The 16,273-nt window shown below is 45.0% G+C and overlaps 1 protein-coding gene across 1 annotated transcript in view; it reads right to left on the reverse strand.

The window, feature by feature from the left end:
- Positions 1 to 373: 373 nt before the first annotated feature.
- Positions 374 to 16,273, reverse strand: part of LOC120999913 (cytochrome P450 2C15-like) — a 166,500-nt gene continuing 150,600 nt past the window's right edge. The window contains exons 8-9 of the mRNA XM_040430961.1: positions 2,365 to 2,506; positions 374 to 549 (exon numbers count right to left, since the gene is read on the reverse strand). Coding sequence (XP_040286895.1) covers positions 374 to 549; positions 2,365 to 2,506 — 318 coding nt within the window. The remainder of the gene's footprint in view (positions 550 to 2,364; positions 2,507 to 16,273) is intronic.

The raw sequence follows: 16,273 nt of genomic DNA on the forward strand, positions 1-16,273 counted from the left end.
ATCGCGCATTTTCCCACGACACATCTTATCCAGCCCAATACCATGTTTTCCGTGTGAAAGAGGCCTTAAAGTGGGGACAATTGGCTTCTACTTCACAGGGGTCTTTTTGCCTTCCACTGGATCAACTTGCAGGATAACAGGCTGAACTGGAAGGACAGATGTCTTTTTTCAGCCTCATAAACTATATTACTATAAGTTACTTAAAACTGGTGGTAAGAAAAACTGGCTTAGGGCAGCAGCCAATCAAATTCCATGTTTCCTTATTCAAAGCTCCTTTGGAAAATGAAAGGAACAATCAGATTGGTTGTTATGGGTAACTAACTAAGCCAGTTTCCCTTAGTCTTTCATATTACAATCAATGGTAATCAGTGATTCAGCGAGGTACAGCACACATTTCATAAGATTTAGGGGAATTTGTAATCCCTATAGCTGGAGTAAGGTCAAGTTTAGCTCCAGGTGGTAGTTGAAATGTGAAGTTTTGCAACAGTGACGTAAAGAAAATAAATATCTCCATTTTAGCCAAGGTCTCGCCAACACAACTTCTTTTCCCTAGAACATAAAGAAAGAAATAAATGAGTGGAAAAAAAAAATACATAATTCATCTTCCTTGTTTTTTTTATTTATTTTTATATATATTTAGCCGTCCTTCAAATCTGGTTCCCTCTTAGCATTTTAATGGGTTTTACAGTATCTAAAACTGATGCCTTTATGTTTAAGGATTTCCCAAGCTTTAAATATTGACCACCTATCCTCAGAATAGATCATCAATATCTGTTCCTTTGTGGTCGGACTACAGAGAACCCTTTGTTTAAGATGTTTTTTTTAAACCGGCTGCAGTGTTGGACAAGCTCTCATACTATACACTATTCACTTAAATGGGACTAAGTTGCTCAAAGGCCATGTGACCAATGAACTTGAAGGTACTGAGAAATATATTGTTACTACTTTAAGCAACTGCCTTTTAAACAAAACATGATGCTCACTCTGTTGATCAGCGGGGCTAATCACCAGTGCCCAGAGCTTGGAAAATATCTTTAAAGTGCCTTTCGGTCTGGGCGGTTTGATACACGAGACTAGAAGAATGCAATTGAATGTGTCCTTCATTACCTTCCCTCTTTATGCAACATATCCTGAGATATGTAGTGCAGGATGACCATCTTTTCAAACAAACATGATTTCAACATATTCTGTCAGGAGATGTCTATGCTGTATTTGTCAATTTGTGGCTACCCAGTGGTTGTAATGTGAACTGCACTCTCTCAAGGGTTTTGCTAGCATGTTTCGATATTTTATTGAATTTGTTTCACAAGAAATATCTAAACAAATTCAAGGAAATTTAGGAGAGGAGCATCTGAAGGTGGCACAGACGTTGCCAATCTGCAAAACGTGTGATTGACTAGTAGATCTGGCCAATCAGCTTGGGCATTTCACTGGTAAAACCCCTTTATTACCGAAGTTCATGGATATCAGGTGATGACAACTATTCTAGTACACTGTGTACTGTACAGGATCCTGAAGAAGCCCCTGTCCTCTACATAGAAACTGATTTACAACGTTTGTTTTCCAAGAATTTTTCTTTAACCTTGATATTTTCTTGTTTTTAGGTTTTCTTAGTTTTTAAATATTTATTTATAAATTTTTTTGGCCTTGGAATTTTTTCACAGAGTTATGGTCTCAACTAGAGATGGGCAAAGTTATCAAAAATTTGATTTGGCTGCTTCGTTGAAGTTGACAAACAAATTGCATTATATTGTATATAGCGGGCGCAATGATGGGGAACAGTGATCGCAGTGTAAAACCCCTCCCGTCATTGGACCTTCTTAGATGTCACATTCAACGCTGATCACGGCATCTGACAGTCACATTGAGGCCTTTCAGGGGTTAATAAGAGGTTAAAAAAATACATACTCACATCATCCATTTGCTTGCAGAGAGGCTGCCGTGGCCATTTTGATTGAAGAAAACGCCTCAAATCTTGCGCATCCTGATGTGATGATGTGATCACGCTGGGCAGACGCCATTACACGCCAGAGCTTGCGAGATTTGGCGCATTTTGTTTAATCAAGATGGCCCTGATGACCTCTCTGTGAGCAAATGGATGAGGTATGTTTTTTTTTTTTTTTTGTTTATTACCGCCATTTCAGGAAAAATTGATTTCTTACCACAAAGCGCCAGGAAATTCAGATTTGTGAAGAATCAAATTTTTCCTGAAATTTCGATCGAAGTCAATTCGTTTAACTTTGATTCACTCAACACTAGTCTCAACATACAATAATTTCAACGTACAATGGTCGTCCTCTAACCAACTTTTACTTGAGGTGCCACCGTACAACCACCTAAAAAAGTTATTTATTGTTATGTTACCTATTGAGAATGGTATGAAGGCCTCGTTCTTCTTGAAGTTTCCATCAGAGTTAAGAAAATGTTCTGGATAAAATTCATCTGGTTTTTCAAAGTAATCTTTATCTCTGAGAGCTGAATGCAGCAGCATAATTATAGCTACTCCCTGGAAGAAAAGTTATATAAAATATGTAAGGTCAATGTAATCACATAAAAATAGTAAAAAAAAAAAAACTGACCACAAAGAGGTAATTTCCTAGAGTCCCACTAAATAAAACTAAAAATAAATTAAAATAAGGCTATGTTCAAATCATGGTCATTATGACCGTATTGTCTACCTGTTCATGGGGCCCTCCACTCCAAAGCTTCTAACTGCCCCAACTTTGAAGACCGATTGCTTGAGAAAGATCACACTGATCGAAACGTCGCATTTGTTGGTGAAATAAAGCATTGAGGATCAAGGCTGGAGAGTGCTGCAGTTTTTCTGTTACAATTGCATCCAACTTTGAAGACCCCCACCACCACCTCGACTGCTGTGAAAAGATTATGCCCCAACATTACTTTGTGAAGCTGGGTGGGGGCTTTTGGCTTGCTACCCCCTTTTAGCCCCATAGATCGACCATTCAAGACCCCAGGCTCTGGGATTAACTTCCGCTTTCCCAACTCTGCATGCTCCATCCAAACCCTCATCATGCCTCACCCTAGGCCTGTGATGGCTAACCTCCAGCACTCCAGCTGTGGTAAAACTACAACTCCCAAGATCCCCACTTGCTTGGATGTGCTCAGAACTCCATAGAAATTAATGTAGCATGCTCAGTCATAGTTTCACCACAGCTGGAGTGCAGAGGTTAGCCATCACTGCCCTAGATGCAGCCCTTAGTCCAGTCTTACTTTCTTTTTTTTTTTTTTCTGCTCTATTCTAGAAACAGAAAAGAAAATGGCAGCATAGGATCTTTCACATGACAGAAACCAGTGATGGCTGAAGGACTCCACTGACTAGTCAGGCTTCCATTAGTGTGGTCAGTGCTTTACAGGGCAACATAGTACAGCGTACTGCATTATTTTGTCCTGCTTTTTTTATGAAATCTGGCATGGAGGTTCCAAATGCAGCATGTGATGAAGATATGATTGATGTATTTACTTAAGACACATTTATGATTATTATTTTAGTTAGTTGTTTTTAATGAATATTATATATTTACAGTGGAATGGATTCAATTAAAATATTGAATCACTTGAGTTCAACGGAATTGTTTAATGGGTTGGTTCTGATCGGCTTTGCACTCCATAATGTACATTTTGTACTATTCAGGAAATTCACCTGCTATTGGCTAGGTGTGGTTATGTTACCTTGTCCACCTCAGACCTCTTTCACACACTGGTAAATCGCAGATGTGTGCTGTCTGTGGTCTCCATGGCTCCATTGACTTTAATGTATGTATTCACATATCAGTGGTGAACACTAGAGATGAGCGGATTTTTAAAAAATGTTATTCCGCCGGTTCGCCAAATGTAAAAAAAAAAATTGCTTTGATACGAATTTATTCGTGGCGAATTGCGTTAAAAAAACAGCTATGTCCTGGCTACAGAGAGCCTTTATAGTGGTGTAGAACACTGTGCCTTGCAGTAACAAGCATAGGGAGTCTGCTGTGGTAGTGAAATAATACTGTGAGTCCGTATGACATGCAGATGACAGGCGTCGCTCTTAGAATCACTGCACACTTCACTTATTTGGGCAGTCACAGGGCCAAAAATGACAAAATAACTCAAGTATGAACTCAGCCTTACAGGTCGATGTTAGCGCCAAGAAGAAGCGCACTCCACATAGATGTCTACAGAACCTTAGGCTTCGTCAGTGGTCGACGAAGGCGAAACCCGGGTCGGGTGTGATTTTATGAAATGTCTTTTATCACATGGACTTTGTAAGTACAATAAATTGGATACTTACTTTTACCACTTGGGTATTGCGCTATGTGTCTCTTTGTCTTGTGAAGGAATTGGTGCTGTATATTGAAGTTTTCGGTTGGTATCAAGACGCTGCAGGAGGCGTCCATAGGAGTGGATTTATAACAGCTGCCTGCTGGAGCGTGTGTTGAAGTCTGCATTGTGTCTATTACTGCTGGTATCAGCGCGGTCCCTGCAACTACTTGTGGATATAACTGCACCGCTGAGCGTCAAATATATTTTTCTTTTGTAACTATTACATGCTAAAAAGGGCTTTAGAACATATAACTGCACCGCTGAATGGCAAATATATTTTACTTTTGCCACTAATACATGGCAAAAAGATTTAGAACATAAAACTGCACCGCTGAACGGCAAATATATTTTAATTTTGCCACTAATACACAACAAAAAGGGCTTTAGAGCATATAACTGCACCGCTGAATGGAAAATAGGCCCTTATTTTTTTCCACTTACGGTATACACGCCACAAAAGGCTTTAGAACATATAACTGCACTGCTGAACGGCAAATATATTTTTCTTTTGCCACTAATACATGACAAAAAGGGCTGTAATTTTCGCACTTCATCACACCACGGCTAATAAGCTCTTTTTTTCCACTAATACAAGCCAAAAAATGCTTTAGAACAGGGATGGCCAACCTGCGGCTCTCCAGCTGTTGTAAAAATACAACTCCCACCATGCCGTGCTGTAGGCTGGTAGCTGTAGGCAGTCTGGGCATGCTGGGAGTTGTAGTTTTGCAACAGCTGGAGAGCCTCAGGTTGGCCATCCCTGCTTTAGAACATATAACTGCACTGCACAAGGGCAAATAAGACATAGAAATTTTTCCTTGTAATAAACCCTGTTAATGGCTGTATCAAACAGCACTTGCACCCCAATAACAAGGTTTGCTGGAATTACAGAGCTGTATAATGGCAATTTGGATCCCCAATCAGTGCAGCAAGGTGTAATAGGATTGTTCCTATTACCCAGGCTGTAACCTCCCCTACTGAACCCTGTTCTAAATAAACGCTGTGGAATGATTCCTCCCTATTAGGGATGAGCGAACCCGAACTGTATAGTTCGGTTTCGTACCGAATTTTGGGGTGTCCGTGACACGGACCCGAACCCGAACATTTTCGTAAAAGTCCGGGTTCGGGTTCGGTGTTCGGCGCTTTCTTGGCGCTTTTTGAAAGGCTGCAAAGCAGCCAATCAACAAGCGTCATACTACTTGCCCCAAGAGGCCATCACAGCCTTGCCTACTATTGGCATGGCTGTGATTGGCCAGTGCAGCATGTGACCCAGCCTCTATATAAGCTTGGGTCACGTAGCGCTGCACGTCACTCTGCTGATACAAGCGTAGGGAGAGGTTGCTGCTGCGACGTTAGGGCGAGATTAGGCAGATTAACTCCTCTAAAAGACTTAATTCAGTGATCGATCTCCAGCTGTGGATCATTAAAGTGCTGATATTGAATTGCTCACTTTTTTTAGGCTGCCCAGAGCGTTTTTATATCACTTTTTTCTGGGGTGATCTGCGGCCATTTTGTGGCTTGTGGTGCACCAGCACAGACTACCACCAAGTGCATTTAACCATCAAAAGTGTGGTTATTTTTTGCTATATCCTACATCAGGTGCAGGCTGAGCCTGTGTCACCCAAGTGCATTTAACCATCAATAGTGTGGTTATTTTTTAGCCATATACTACATCAGGTGCAGGCTGAGCCTGTGTCACCCAAGTGCATTTAACCATCAATAATGTGGTTATTTTTTGCTATATCCTACATCAGGGTCAAGCTTTCATCAAGTGCATTTAACCATCAATAGTGTGGTTATTTTTTGGCCATATACTACATTAGGTGCAGGCTGAGCCTGTGTCACCCAAGTGCATTTAACCATCAATAGTGTGGTTATTTTTTAGCCATATACTACATCAGGGGCAAGTTGAGCCTGTCACCCAGCGCCTAAAAAATAGGCCTGACATTTCTATTCCTCCAAATCAGTACAGTTTTAACTGGTCAAGTTATATTTAGTGACCGTAAAAGCACAGTTTTTGTTCTGGGTTGAAAAACTATTCCCAAATTTGCCATTCTCAAAATTAGTAGTTTCTGCTATATCAGGCCTACTTTAAATCTATCCCAAAAAGGATATCTTAGATTGAAGGTGCTGATAGTGTCATTCTGAAAAACTTAACACACACGCTACAGTGCAGATACAAGTCTAATTCTGTGATTAAAGGTATATCTGTCACACAGCGCGTAAAAAATAGGCCTGACATTTCTATTCAACCAAATCTGTACTGTTTTAGCTGGTCAAATTATTTGTAGTGACCGTAAAAGCACAGTTTTTGTTCTGGGTTGAAAAACTATTCCCAAATTTGCCATTCTCAAAATTAGTAGTTTCTGCTATATCAGGCCTACTTTAAATCTATCCCAAAAAGGATATCTTAGGCCTCTTTCACACTTGCGTTGTTGGGATCCGGCATGCACTTCCGTTGCCGGAGGTGCCTGCCGGATCCGTAACAACGCAAGTGTACTGAAAGCATTTGAAGACGGAACCGTCTTCCAAATGCTTTCAGTGTTACTATGGCACCCAGGACGCTATTAAAGTCCTGGTTGCCATAGTAGGAGCGGGGAGCGGGGGAGCGGTATACTTACAGTCCGTGCGGCTCCCCGGGCGCTCCAGAATGACGTCAGAGCGCCCCATGCGCATGGATGACGTGATCCATGTGATCACGTGATCCATGCGCTTGGGGCGCCCTGACGTCACTCTGGAGCGCCCGGGGAGCCGCACGGACGGTAAGTACACTGCTCCCTCGCTACACTTACCATGGCTGTCAGGACTTTAGCGTCCCGGCAGCCATGGTAACCACTCTGAAAAAGCTAAATGTCGGCTCCGGCAATGCGCCGAAACGACGTTTAGCTTAAGGCCGGATCCGGATCAATGCCTTTCAATGGGCATTGATCCCGGATCCGGCCTTGCGGCAAGTCTTCAGGATTTTTGGCCGGAGCAAAAAGCGCAGCATGCTGCGGTATTTTCTCCGGCCAAAAAACGTTCCGTACCGGAACTGAAGACATCCTGATGCATCCTGAACGGATTTCTCTCCATTCAGAATGCATTAGGATAATCCTGATCAGTATTCTTCCGGCATAGAGTCCCGACGACGGAACTCTATGCCGGAAGACAATAACGCAGGTGTGAAAGAGCCCTTAGATTCAAGGTGCTGATAGTGTCATTCTGAAAAACTTAACACACACGCTACAGTGCAGATACAAGTCTAATTCTGTGATTAAAGGTATATCTGTCACACAGCGCGTAAAAAATAGGCCTCACATTTATATTCAACCAAATCTGTCATTACTTGTGTGCCTGTATTAGTGTAATACGGTACCTAAATAGATAGCCAGACAGTGTTAGGTGTCTGTAAAAAAAGGCCTGAATTTTAATTCAATACATTGACCCGAATAATATTTTTCTTATTGTGGTGAACGGTAACAATGAGGAAAACAACTAGTAAGAGACGCGGACATGGTGGTGGTGGTGTTGGTGGACCCTCTGGTGCTGGGAAAGGACGTGGCCGTTCTGCCACAGCCACACGTCCTAGTGTACCAACTACCTCAGGTCCCAGTAGCCGCCAGAATTTACAGGGATATTTGGTGGGGCCCAATGCCGTTCTAAGGATGGTAAGGCCTGAGCAGGTACAGGCATTAGTCAATTGGGTGGCCGACAGTGCATCCAGCACGTTCACATTATCTCCCACCCAGTCTTCTGCAGAAAGCGCACAGATGGCGCATGAAAACCAAGCCCATCAGTCTGTCACATCACCCCCATGCATATCAGGGAAACTGTCTGAGCCTCAAGTTATGCAGCAGTCTCTTATGCTGTTTGAAGACTCTGCTGCCAGGGTTTCCCAAGGGCATCCACCTAGCCCTTCCCCAGGGGTGGAAGAGATAGAATGCACTAACGCACAACCACTTATGTTTCCTGATGATGAGGACATGGGAATACCACCTCAGCACGTCTCTGATGATGACGAAACACAGGTGCCAACTGCTGCGTCTTTCTGCAGTGTGCAGACTGAACAGGAGGTCAGGGATCAAGACTAGTTGGAAGACGATGCAGGGGACGATGAGGTCCTAGACCCCACATGGAATGAAGGTCGTGCCACTGACTTTCACAGTTCGGAGGAAGAGGCAGTGGTGAGACCGAGCCAACAGCGTAGCAAAAGACAAAGAGGGAGCAGTGGGCAAAATCAGAACACCCGCCGCCAAGAGACTCCGCCTGCTACTGACCGCCGCCATCTGGGACCGAGCACCCTAAAGGCAGCTTCAAGGAGTTCCCTGGCATGGCACTTCTTTAAACAATGTGCTGACTACAAGACCCGAGTGGTTTGCACGCTGTGCCATCAGAGCCTGAAGCGAGGCATTAACGTTCTGAACCTAAGCACAACCTGCATGACCAGGCACCTGCATGCAAAGCATGAACTGCAGTGGAGTAAACACCTTAAAAACAAAGAAGTCACTCAGGCTCCCCCTGCTACCTCTTCTGCTGCTGCCGCCTCGGCCTCTTCTGCTGCTGCCGCCGCTTCGGCCTCTTCCTCCGCCTCTGGAGGAACGTTGGCACCTGCCGCCCAGAAAACATGGGATGTACCACCAACACCACCACCTGCGTCACCAAGCATCGCAACCATGTCACACGGCAGCGTTTAGCTCTCCATCTCACAAACATTTGAGAGAAAGCGTAAATTCCCACCTAGCCACCCTCGATCCCTGGCCCTGAATGCCAGCATTTCTAAACTACTGGCCTATGAAATGCTGTCATTTAGGCTGGTGGACACAGACAGCTTCAAACAGCTCATGTCGCTTGCTGTCCCACAGTATGTTGTTCCCAGCCGGCACTACTTCTCCAAGAGAGCCGTGCCTTCCCTGCACAACCAAGTGTCCGATAAAAATCAAGTGTGCACTGCGCAACGCCATCTGTGGCAAGGTCCACCTAACCACAGATACGTGGACCAGTAAGCACGGCCAGGGACGCTATATCTCCCTAACTGCACACTGGGTAAATGTAGTGGCGGCTGGGCCCCAGGCGGAGAGCTGTTTGGCGCACGTCCTTCCGCCGCCAAGGATCGCAGGGCAACATTCTTTGCCTCCTGTCTCCTCCTCCTCCTACTCAGCTTCCTCCTCCTCTTCTTCCACCTGCTCATCCAGTCAGCCACACACCTTCACCACCAACTTCAGCACAGCACGGGGTAAACGTCAGCAGGCCATTCTGAAACTCATATGTTTTGGCGACAGGCCCCACACCGCACAGGAGTTGTGGTGGGGTATAGAACAACAGACCGATGAGTGGTTGCTGCCGGTGAGCCTCAAGCCTGGCCTGGTGGTGTGCGATAATGGGCGAAATCTTGTTGCAGCTCTGGGACTAGCCGGTTTGACGCACATCCCTTGCCTGGCGCATGTGCTGAATTTGGTGGTGCAGAAGTTCATTCGCAACTACCCCGACATGTCAGAGCTGCTGCATAAAGTGCGGGCCGTCTGTTCGCGCTTCCGGCGTTCACACCCTGCTGCCGCACGCCTGTCTGCGCTACAGCGTAACTTCGGCCTTCCTGCTCACCGCCTCATATGCGATGTGCCCACCAGGTGGAACTCCACCTTGCACATGCTGGAAAGACTGTGCGAGCAGCAGCAGGCCATAGTGGAGTTTCAGCTGCAGCACGCACGGGTCAGTCGCACTGCGGAACAGCACCACTTCACCACCAATGACTGGGCCTCCATGCGAGACCTGTGTGCCCTGTTGCGCTGTTTCGAGTACTCCACCAACATGGCTAGTGGCGATGACGCCGTTATCAGCATTACAATACCACTTCTATGTCTCCTTGAGAAAACACTTAGGGCGATGATGGAAGAGGAGGTGGCCCAGGAGGAAGAGGGGGAAGAGGGGTCATTTTTAGCACTTTCAGGCCATTCTCTTCGAAGTGAATCAGAGGGAGTTTTTTTGCAACACCAGAGGCCAGGTACAAATGTGGCCAGACAGGGCCCACTACTGGAGGACGAGGAGGACGAGGATGAGGAGGAGGTGGAGGAGGATGAGGATGAAGCATGTTCACAGCGGGGTGGCACCCAAAGCAGCTCGGGCCCATCACTGGTGCGTGGCTGGGGGGAAACACAGGACGATGACGATACGCCTCCCACAGAGGACAGCTTGTCCTTACCTCTGGGCAGCCTGGCACACATGAGCGACTACATGCTGCAGTGCCTGCGCAACGACAGCAGAGTTGCCCACATTTAAATGTGTGCGGACTACTGGGTTGCCACCCTGCTGGATCCCCGGTACAAAGACAATGTGCCCACCTTACTTCCTACACTGGAGCGTGATAGGAAGATGCGCGAGTACAAGCGCACGTTGGTAGACGCGCTACTGAGAGCATTCCCAAATGTCACAGGGGAACCAGTGGAAGCCCAAGGCGAAGGCAGAGGAGGAGCAAGAGGTCGCCAACGCAGCTGTGTCACGCCCAGTTCCTCTGAGGGCAGGGTTAGCATGGCAGAGATGTGGAAAAGTTTTGTCACCACGCCACAGCTAACTGCACCACCACCTGATACGGAACGTGTTAGCAGGAGGCAACATTTCACTAACATGGTGGAACAGTACCTGTGCACACCCCTCCACGTACTGACTGATGGTTCGGCCCCATTCAACTTCTGGGTCTCCAAATTGTCCACGTGGCCAGAGCTAGCCTTTTATGCCTTGGAGGTGCTGGCCTGCCCGGCGGCCAGCGTTTTGTCTGAACGTGTATTCAGCACGGCAGGGGGCGTCATTACAGACAAACGCAGCCGCCTGTCTACAGCCAATGTGGACAAGCTGACGTTCATAAAAATGAACCAGGCATGGATCCCACAGGACCTGTCCATCCCTTGTGCAGATTAGACATTAACTACCTCCCCTTAACAATATATTATTGTACTCCAGGGCACTTCCTCATTCAATCCTATTTTTATTTTAATTTTACCATTATATTGCGGGGCAACCCAAAGTTGAATGAACCTCTCTTCTGTCTGGGTGCCGGGGCCTAAATGTGTGACAGTGGCCTGTTCCAGTGGTGGGTGACGTGAAGCCTGATTCTCTGCTATAACATGAAGACTGATTCTGTGCTGACATGAAGCCAGATTCTCTGTTACGCGACCTCTCTCCTCTGCCTGGGTGCCTGGGCCTAAATATGTGACAGTGGCCTGTTCCAGTGGTGGGTGACGTGAAGCCTGATTCTCTGCTATGACATGAAGACTGATTCTGTGCTGACATGAAGCCAGATTCTCTGTTATGGGACCTCTCTCCTCTGCCTGGGTGCCTGGGCCTAAATATGTGACAGTGGCCTGTTCCAGTGGTGGGTGACGTGATGCCTGATTCTCTGCTATGACTTGAAGACTGATTCTCTGCTGACATGAAGCCTGAATCTCTGTTATGGTACCTCTCTCCTCTGCCTTGGTGGCTGGGCCTAAATATGTGACAGTGGCCTGTTCCAGTGGTGTGTGACATGAAGCCTGATTCTCTGCTATGACATGCAGACTGATTCTCTGCTGGCATGAAGCCAGATTCTTTGTTACGGGACCTCTCTCCTCTGCCTGGGTGCCTGGGCCTAAATATCTGACAATGGACTGTTCCAGTGTTGGGTGACGTAAAGCCTGATTCTCTGCTATGACATGCAGACTGATTCTCTGCTGACATGAAGCCAGATTCTCTGTTACGGGACCTGTCTCCTCTGCCTGGGTGCCAGGGCCTAAATATATGACAATGGACTGTTACAGTGGTGGGTGACGTGAAGCCAGATTCTCTGCTATGGGACCTCTCTCCAATTGATATTGGTTTATTTTTATATATTTTATTTTTATTTTAATTCATTTCCCTATCCACATTTGTTTGCAGGGGATTTACCTACATGTTGCTGCCTTTTGCAGCCCTCTAGCTCTTTCCTGGGCTGTTTTACAGCCTTTTTAGTGCCGAAAAGTTCGGGTCCCCATTGACTTCAATGGGGTTCGGGACGAAGTTCGGGTCGGGTTCGGATCCCGAACCCGAACATTTCCGGGAAGTTCGGCCGAACTTCTCGAACCCGAACATCCGGGTGTTCGCTCAACTCTACTCCTATCCTTTCCCTACACCTTGAATAATCTTTCCCTGAACTTGTAAATAATTTTTTTAGCACAATGACGTTTTTCCTAGCACTGTCCCTAGCACCTGATGACATCTCTCCCTGCACTAAGTACACTGTGAAATTGCAGAATCCAAGATGGCTGAGGCTATTTATAGGGCTGTGACATAACAGGGCTAGCTGGCTGCTGATTGGCTGCATGCATGGCATTATGGTTGATCCTGCCTTCCCAGAGTTCCTTGCTCCATGTCCTCACATGTGCAGCAGCCATTTTAGGAAAAAATGCAATTTGTTACCACGAAGCATGAGGAAATTCGGAGAGAATCGAAATCATGCACATTATAGTTCACGAGTCCATGAAAACCACAGACACAACATGGTAGCCATCTGTGTTTGGTCCATGGTTTTCACGGATTGTTGCTAGGAGATGCTCTAGAAATCAATTTTCAGACTAGCAGTGTCCATGGAATATGGATGACACACAGAGTGCAAAAAACGGACACATGGCTCAAACATACAGTGGGGGAAATAATTATTTGACCCCTCACTGATTTTGTAAGTTTGTCCAATGACAAAGAAATGAAAAGTCTCAGAACAGTATCATTTCAATGGTAGGTTTATTGTAACAGTGGCAGATAGCACATCAAAAGGAAAATCGAAAAAATAACTTTAAATAAAAGATAGCAACTGATTTGCATTTCATTGAGTGAAATAAGTATTTGAACCCCTACCAACCATTAAGAGTTCTGGCTCCCACAGAGTGGTTAGACACTTCTACTCAATTAGTCACCCTCATTAAGGACACCTGTCTTAACTAGTCACCTGTATAAAAGACACCTGTCCACAGAATCAATCAATCAAGCAGACTCCAAACTCTCCAACATGGGAAAGACCAAAGAGCTGTCCAAGGATGTCAGAGACAAAATTGTAGACCTGCACAAGGCTGGAATGGGCTACAAAACCATTAGCAAGAAGCTGGGAGAGAAGGTGACAACTGTTGGTGCGATTGTTCGAAAATGGAAGGAGCACAAAATGACCATCAATCGACCTCGCTCTGGGGCTCCACGCAAGATCTCACCTCGTGGGGTGTCAATGGTTCTGAGAAAGGTGAAAAAGCATCCTAGAACTACACGGGAGGAGTTAGTTAATGACCTCAAATTAGCAGGGACCACAGTCACCAAGAAAACCATTGGAAACACATTACACCGCAATGGATTAAAATCCTGCAGGGCTCGCAAGGTCCCCCTGCTCAGGAAGGCACATGTGCAGGCCCGTCTGAAGTTTGCCAATGAACACCTGAATGATTCAGAGAGTGACTGGGAGAAGGTGCTGTGGTCTGATGAGACCAAAATAGAGCTCTTTGGCATTAACTTAACTCGCTGTGTTTGGAGGAAGAAAAATGCTGCCTATGACCCCCAAAACACCGTCCCCACCGTCAAGCATGGGGGTGGAAACATTTTGCTTTGGGGGTGTTTTTCTGCTAAGGGCACAGGACAACTTATTCGCATAAACGGGAAAATGGACGGAGCCATGTATCGTGAAATCCTGAGCGACAACCTCCTTCCCTCTGCCAGGAAACTGAAAATGGGTCGTGGATGGGTGTTCCAGCACGACAATGACCCAAAACATACAGCAAAGGCAACAAAGGAGTGGCTCAAGAAGAAGCACATAAAGGTCATGGAGTGGCCTAGTCAGTCTCCGGACCTTAATCCAATCGAAAACCTATGGAGGGAGCTCAAGCTCAGAGTTGCACAGAGACAGCCTCGAAACCTTAGGGATTTAGAGATGATCTGCAAAGAGGAGTGGACCAACATTCCTCCTAAAATGTGCGCAAACTTGGTCATCAATTACAAGAAACGTTTGACCTCTGTGCTTGCAAACAAGGGTTTTTCCACCAAGTATTAAGTTTTTTTTTGTTAGAGGGTTCAAATACTTATTTCACTCAATGAAATGCAAATCAGTTGCTATCTTTTATTTAAAGTTATTTTTTCGATTTTCCTTTTGATGTGCTATCTGCCACTGTTACAATAAACCTACCATTGAAATGATACTGTTCTGAGACTTTTCATTTCTTTGTCATTGGACAAACTTACAAAATCAGTGAGGGGTCAAATAATTATTTCCCCCACTGTAGATTCTTCACAGACATCTTAATGGATGCACCACTGACCATCTTATCATGGATGTCATTGTGGAAACAGACGTGTAAAGGAGTCCTTAGTTGTTAGGCTTGTAATTCTTTGGGCTAACTCTCTTTGGACCTAGCCATGGTTTCTCTCAGCCATTTTTCATTAGAATTAATTATGCTCCTTCTCTTGTTTTTTATATGTTAACAAAATACAATATATATATATATATATATACACATATACACTCACCTAAAGAATTATTAGGAACACCATACTAATACGGTGTTGGACCCCCTTTTGCCTTCAGAACTGCCTTAATTCTACGTGTCATTGATTCAACAAGGTGCTGATAGCATTCTTTAGAAATGTTGGCCCATATTGATAGGATAGCATCTTGCAGTTGATGGAGATTTGAGGGATGCACATCAAGGGCAGGAAGCTCCCGTTCAACCACATCCCAAAGATGCTCAAATTGTAGCCTCTTTTTCCTATTTGTAGTGGAGATGAGTGGTACCTGGTGGGGTCTTCTGCTGTTGTAGCCCATCCGCCTCAAGGTTGTGCATGTTGTGGCTTCACAAATGCTTTGCTGCATACCTCGGTTGTAACGAGTGATTATTTCAGTCAACGTTGCTCTTCTATCAGCTTGAATCAGTCGGCCCATTCTCCTCTGACCTCTAGCATCCACAAGGCATTTTTGCCCACAGGACTGCCGCATACTGGATGTTTTTACCTTTTCACACCATTCTTTGTAAACCCTAGAAATGGTTGTGCGTGAAAATCCCAGTAACTGAGCAGATTGTGAAATACTCAGACCGGCCCGTCTGGCACCAACAACCATGCCACGCTCAAAATTGCTTAAATCACCTTTCTTTCCCATTCTGACATTCAGTTTGGAGTTCAGGAGATTGTCTTGACCAGGACCACACCCCTAAATGCATTGAAGCAACTGCCATGTGATTGGTTGACTAGATAATTGCATTAATGATAAATAGAACAGGTGTTCCTAATAATTCTTTAGGTGAGTGTATATATATATATTTTTTTATTTTATTTTTCATATTTGGTGACACTTTTCTAAGATCAGTACGACTAGGGAACTCTCTGCCACAAGATGTTGTGATGGTTGACTCATTAGACAAGTTCAAGAGGCGTCTGGCTGACTTTCTTGAAAAATATGAAATACACGTTATACAGTGGATATAAAAAGTCTAAACACCCCTGGTAAAATGTCAGGTTTCTGTGATGTAAAAAAATGAGACAAAGATAAATCATTTCAGAACTTTTTCCACCTTTCCATCTCATTGTTAAAAGGTATCAGTCAGGAGAAGGGTACAAAATAATTTCCAAGGCATTAGATATACCATGGAACACAATGAAGACAGTCATCATCAAGTGGAGAAAATATGGCACAACACTGACATTACCAAGAACAGGATGTCCCTCCAAAGTTGATGAAAAGACAAGAAGAAAACTGGTCTGGGAGGCTACCAAGAGGCCTACAGCAACATTAAATGAGCTGCAGGAATATCTGGCAAGTACTGGCTGTGTGGTACATGTGACAACAATCTCCTGTATTCTTCATATGTCTGGGCTATGCGGTAGAGTGGCAAGACGAAAGCCTTTTCTTACGAAGAAAAACATCCAAGCCAGGCTACATTTTGCAAAAACACATCTAAAGTCTCCAAAAAGCATGTGGGAAAAGGTGTTATGGTCTGATGAAACC

Source organism: Bufo bufo, chromosome 4, assembly GCF_905171765.1.
Source record: "Bufo bufo chromosome 4, aBufBuf1.1, whole genome shotgun sequence".
Classification (NCBI taxonomy): Eukaryota; Metazoa; Chordata; class Amphibia; order Anura; family Bufonidae; genus Bufo; species Bufo bufo.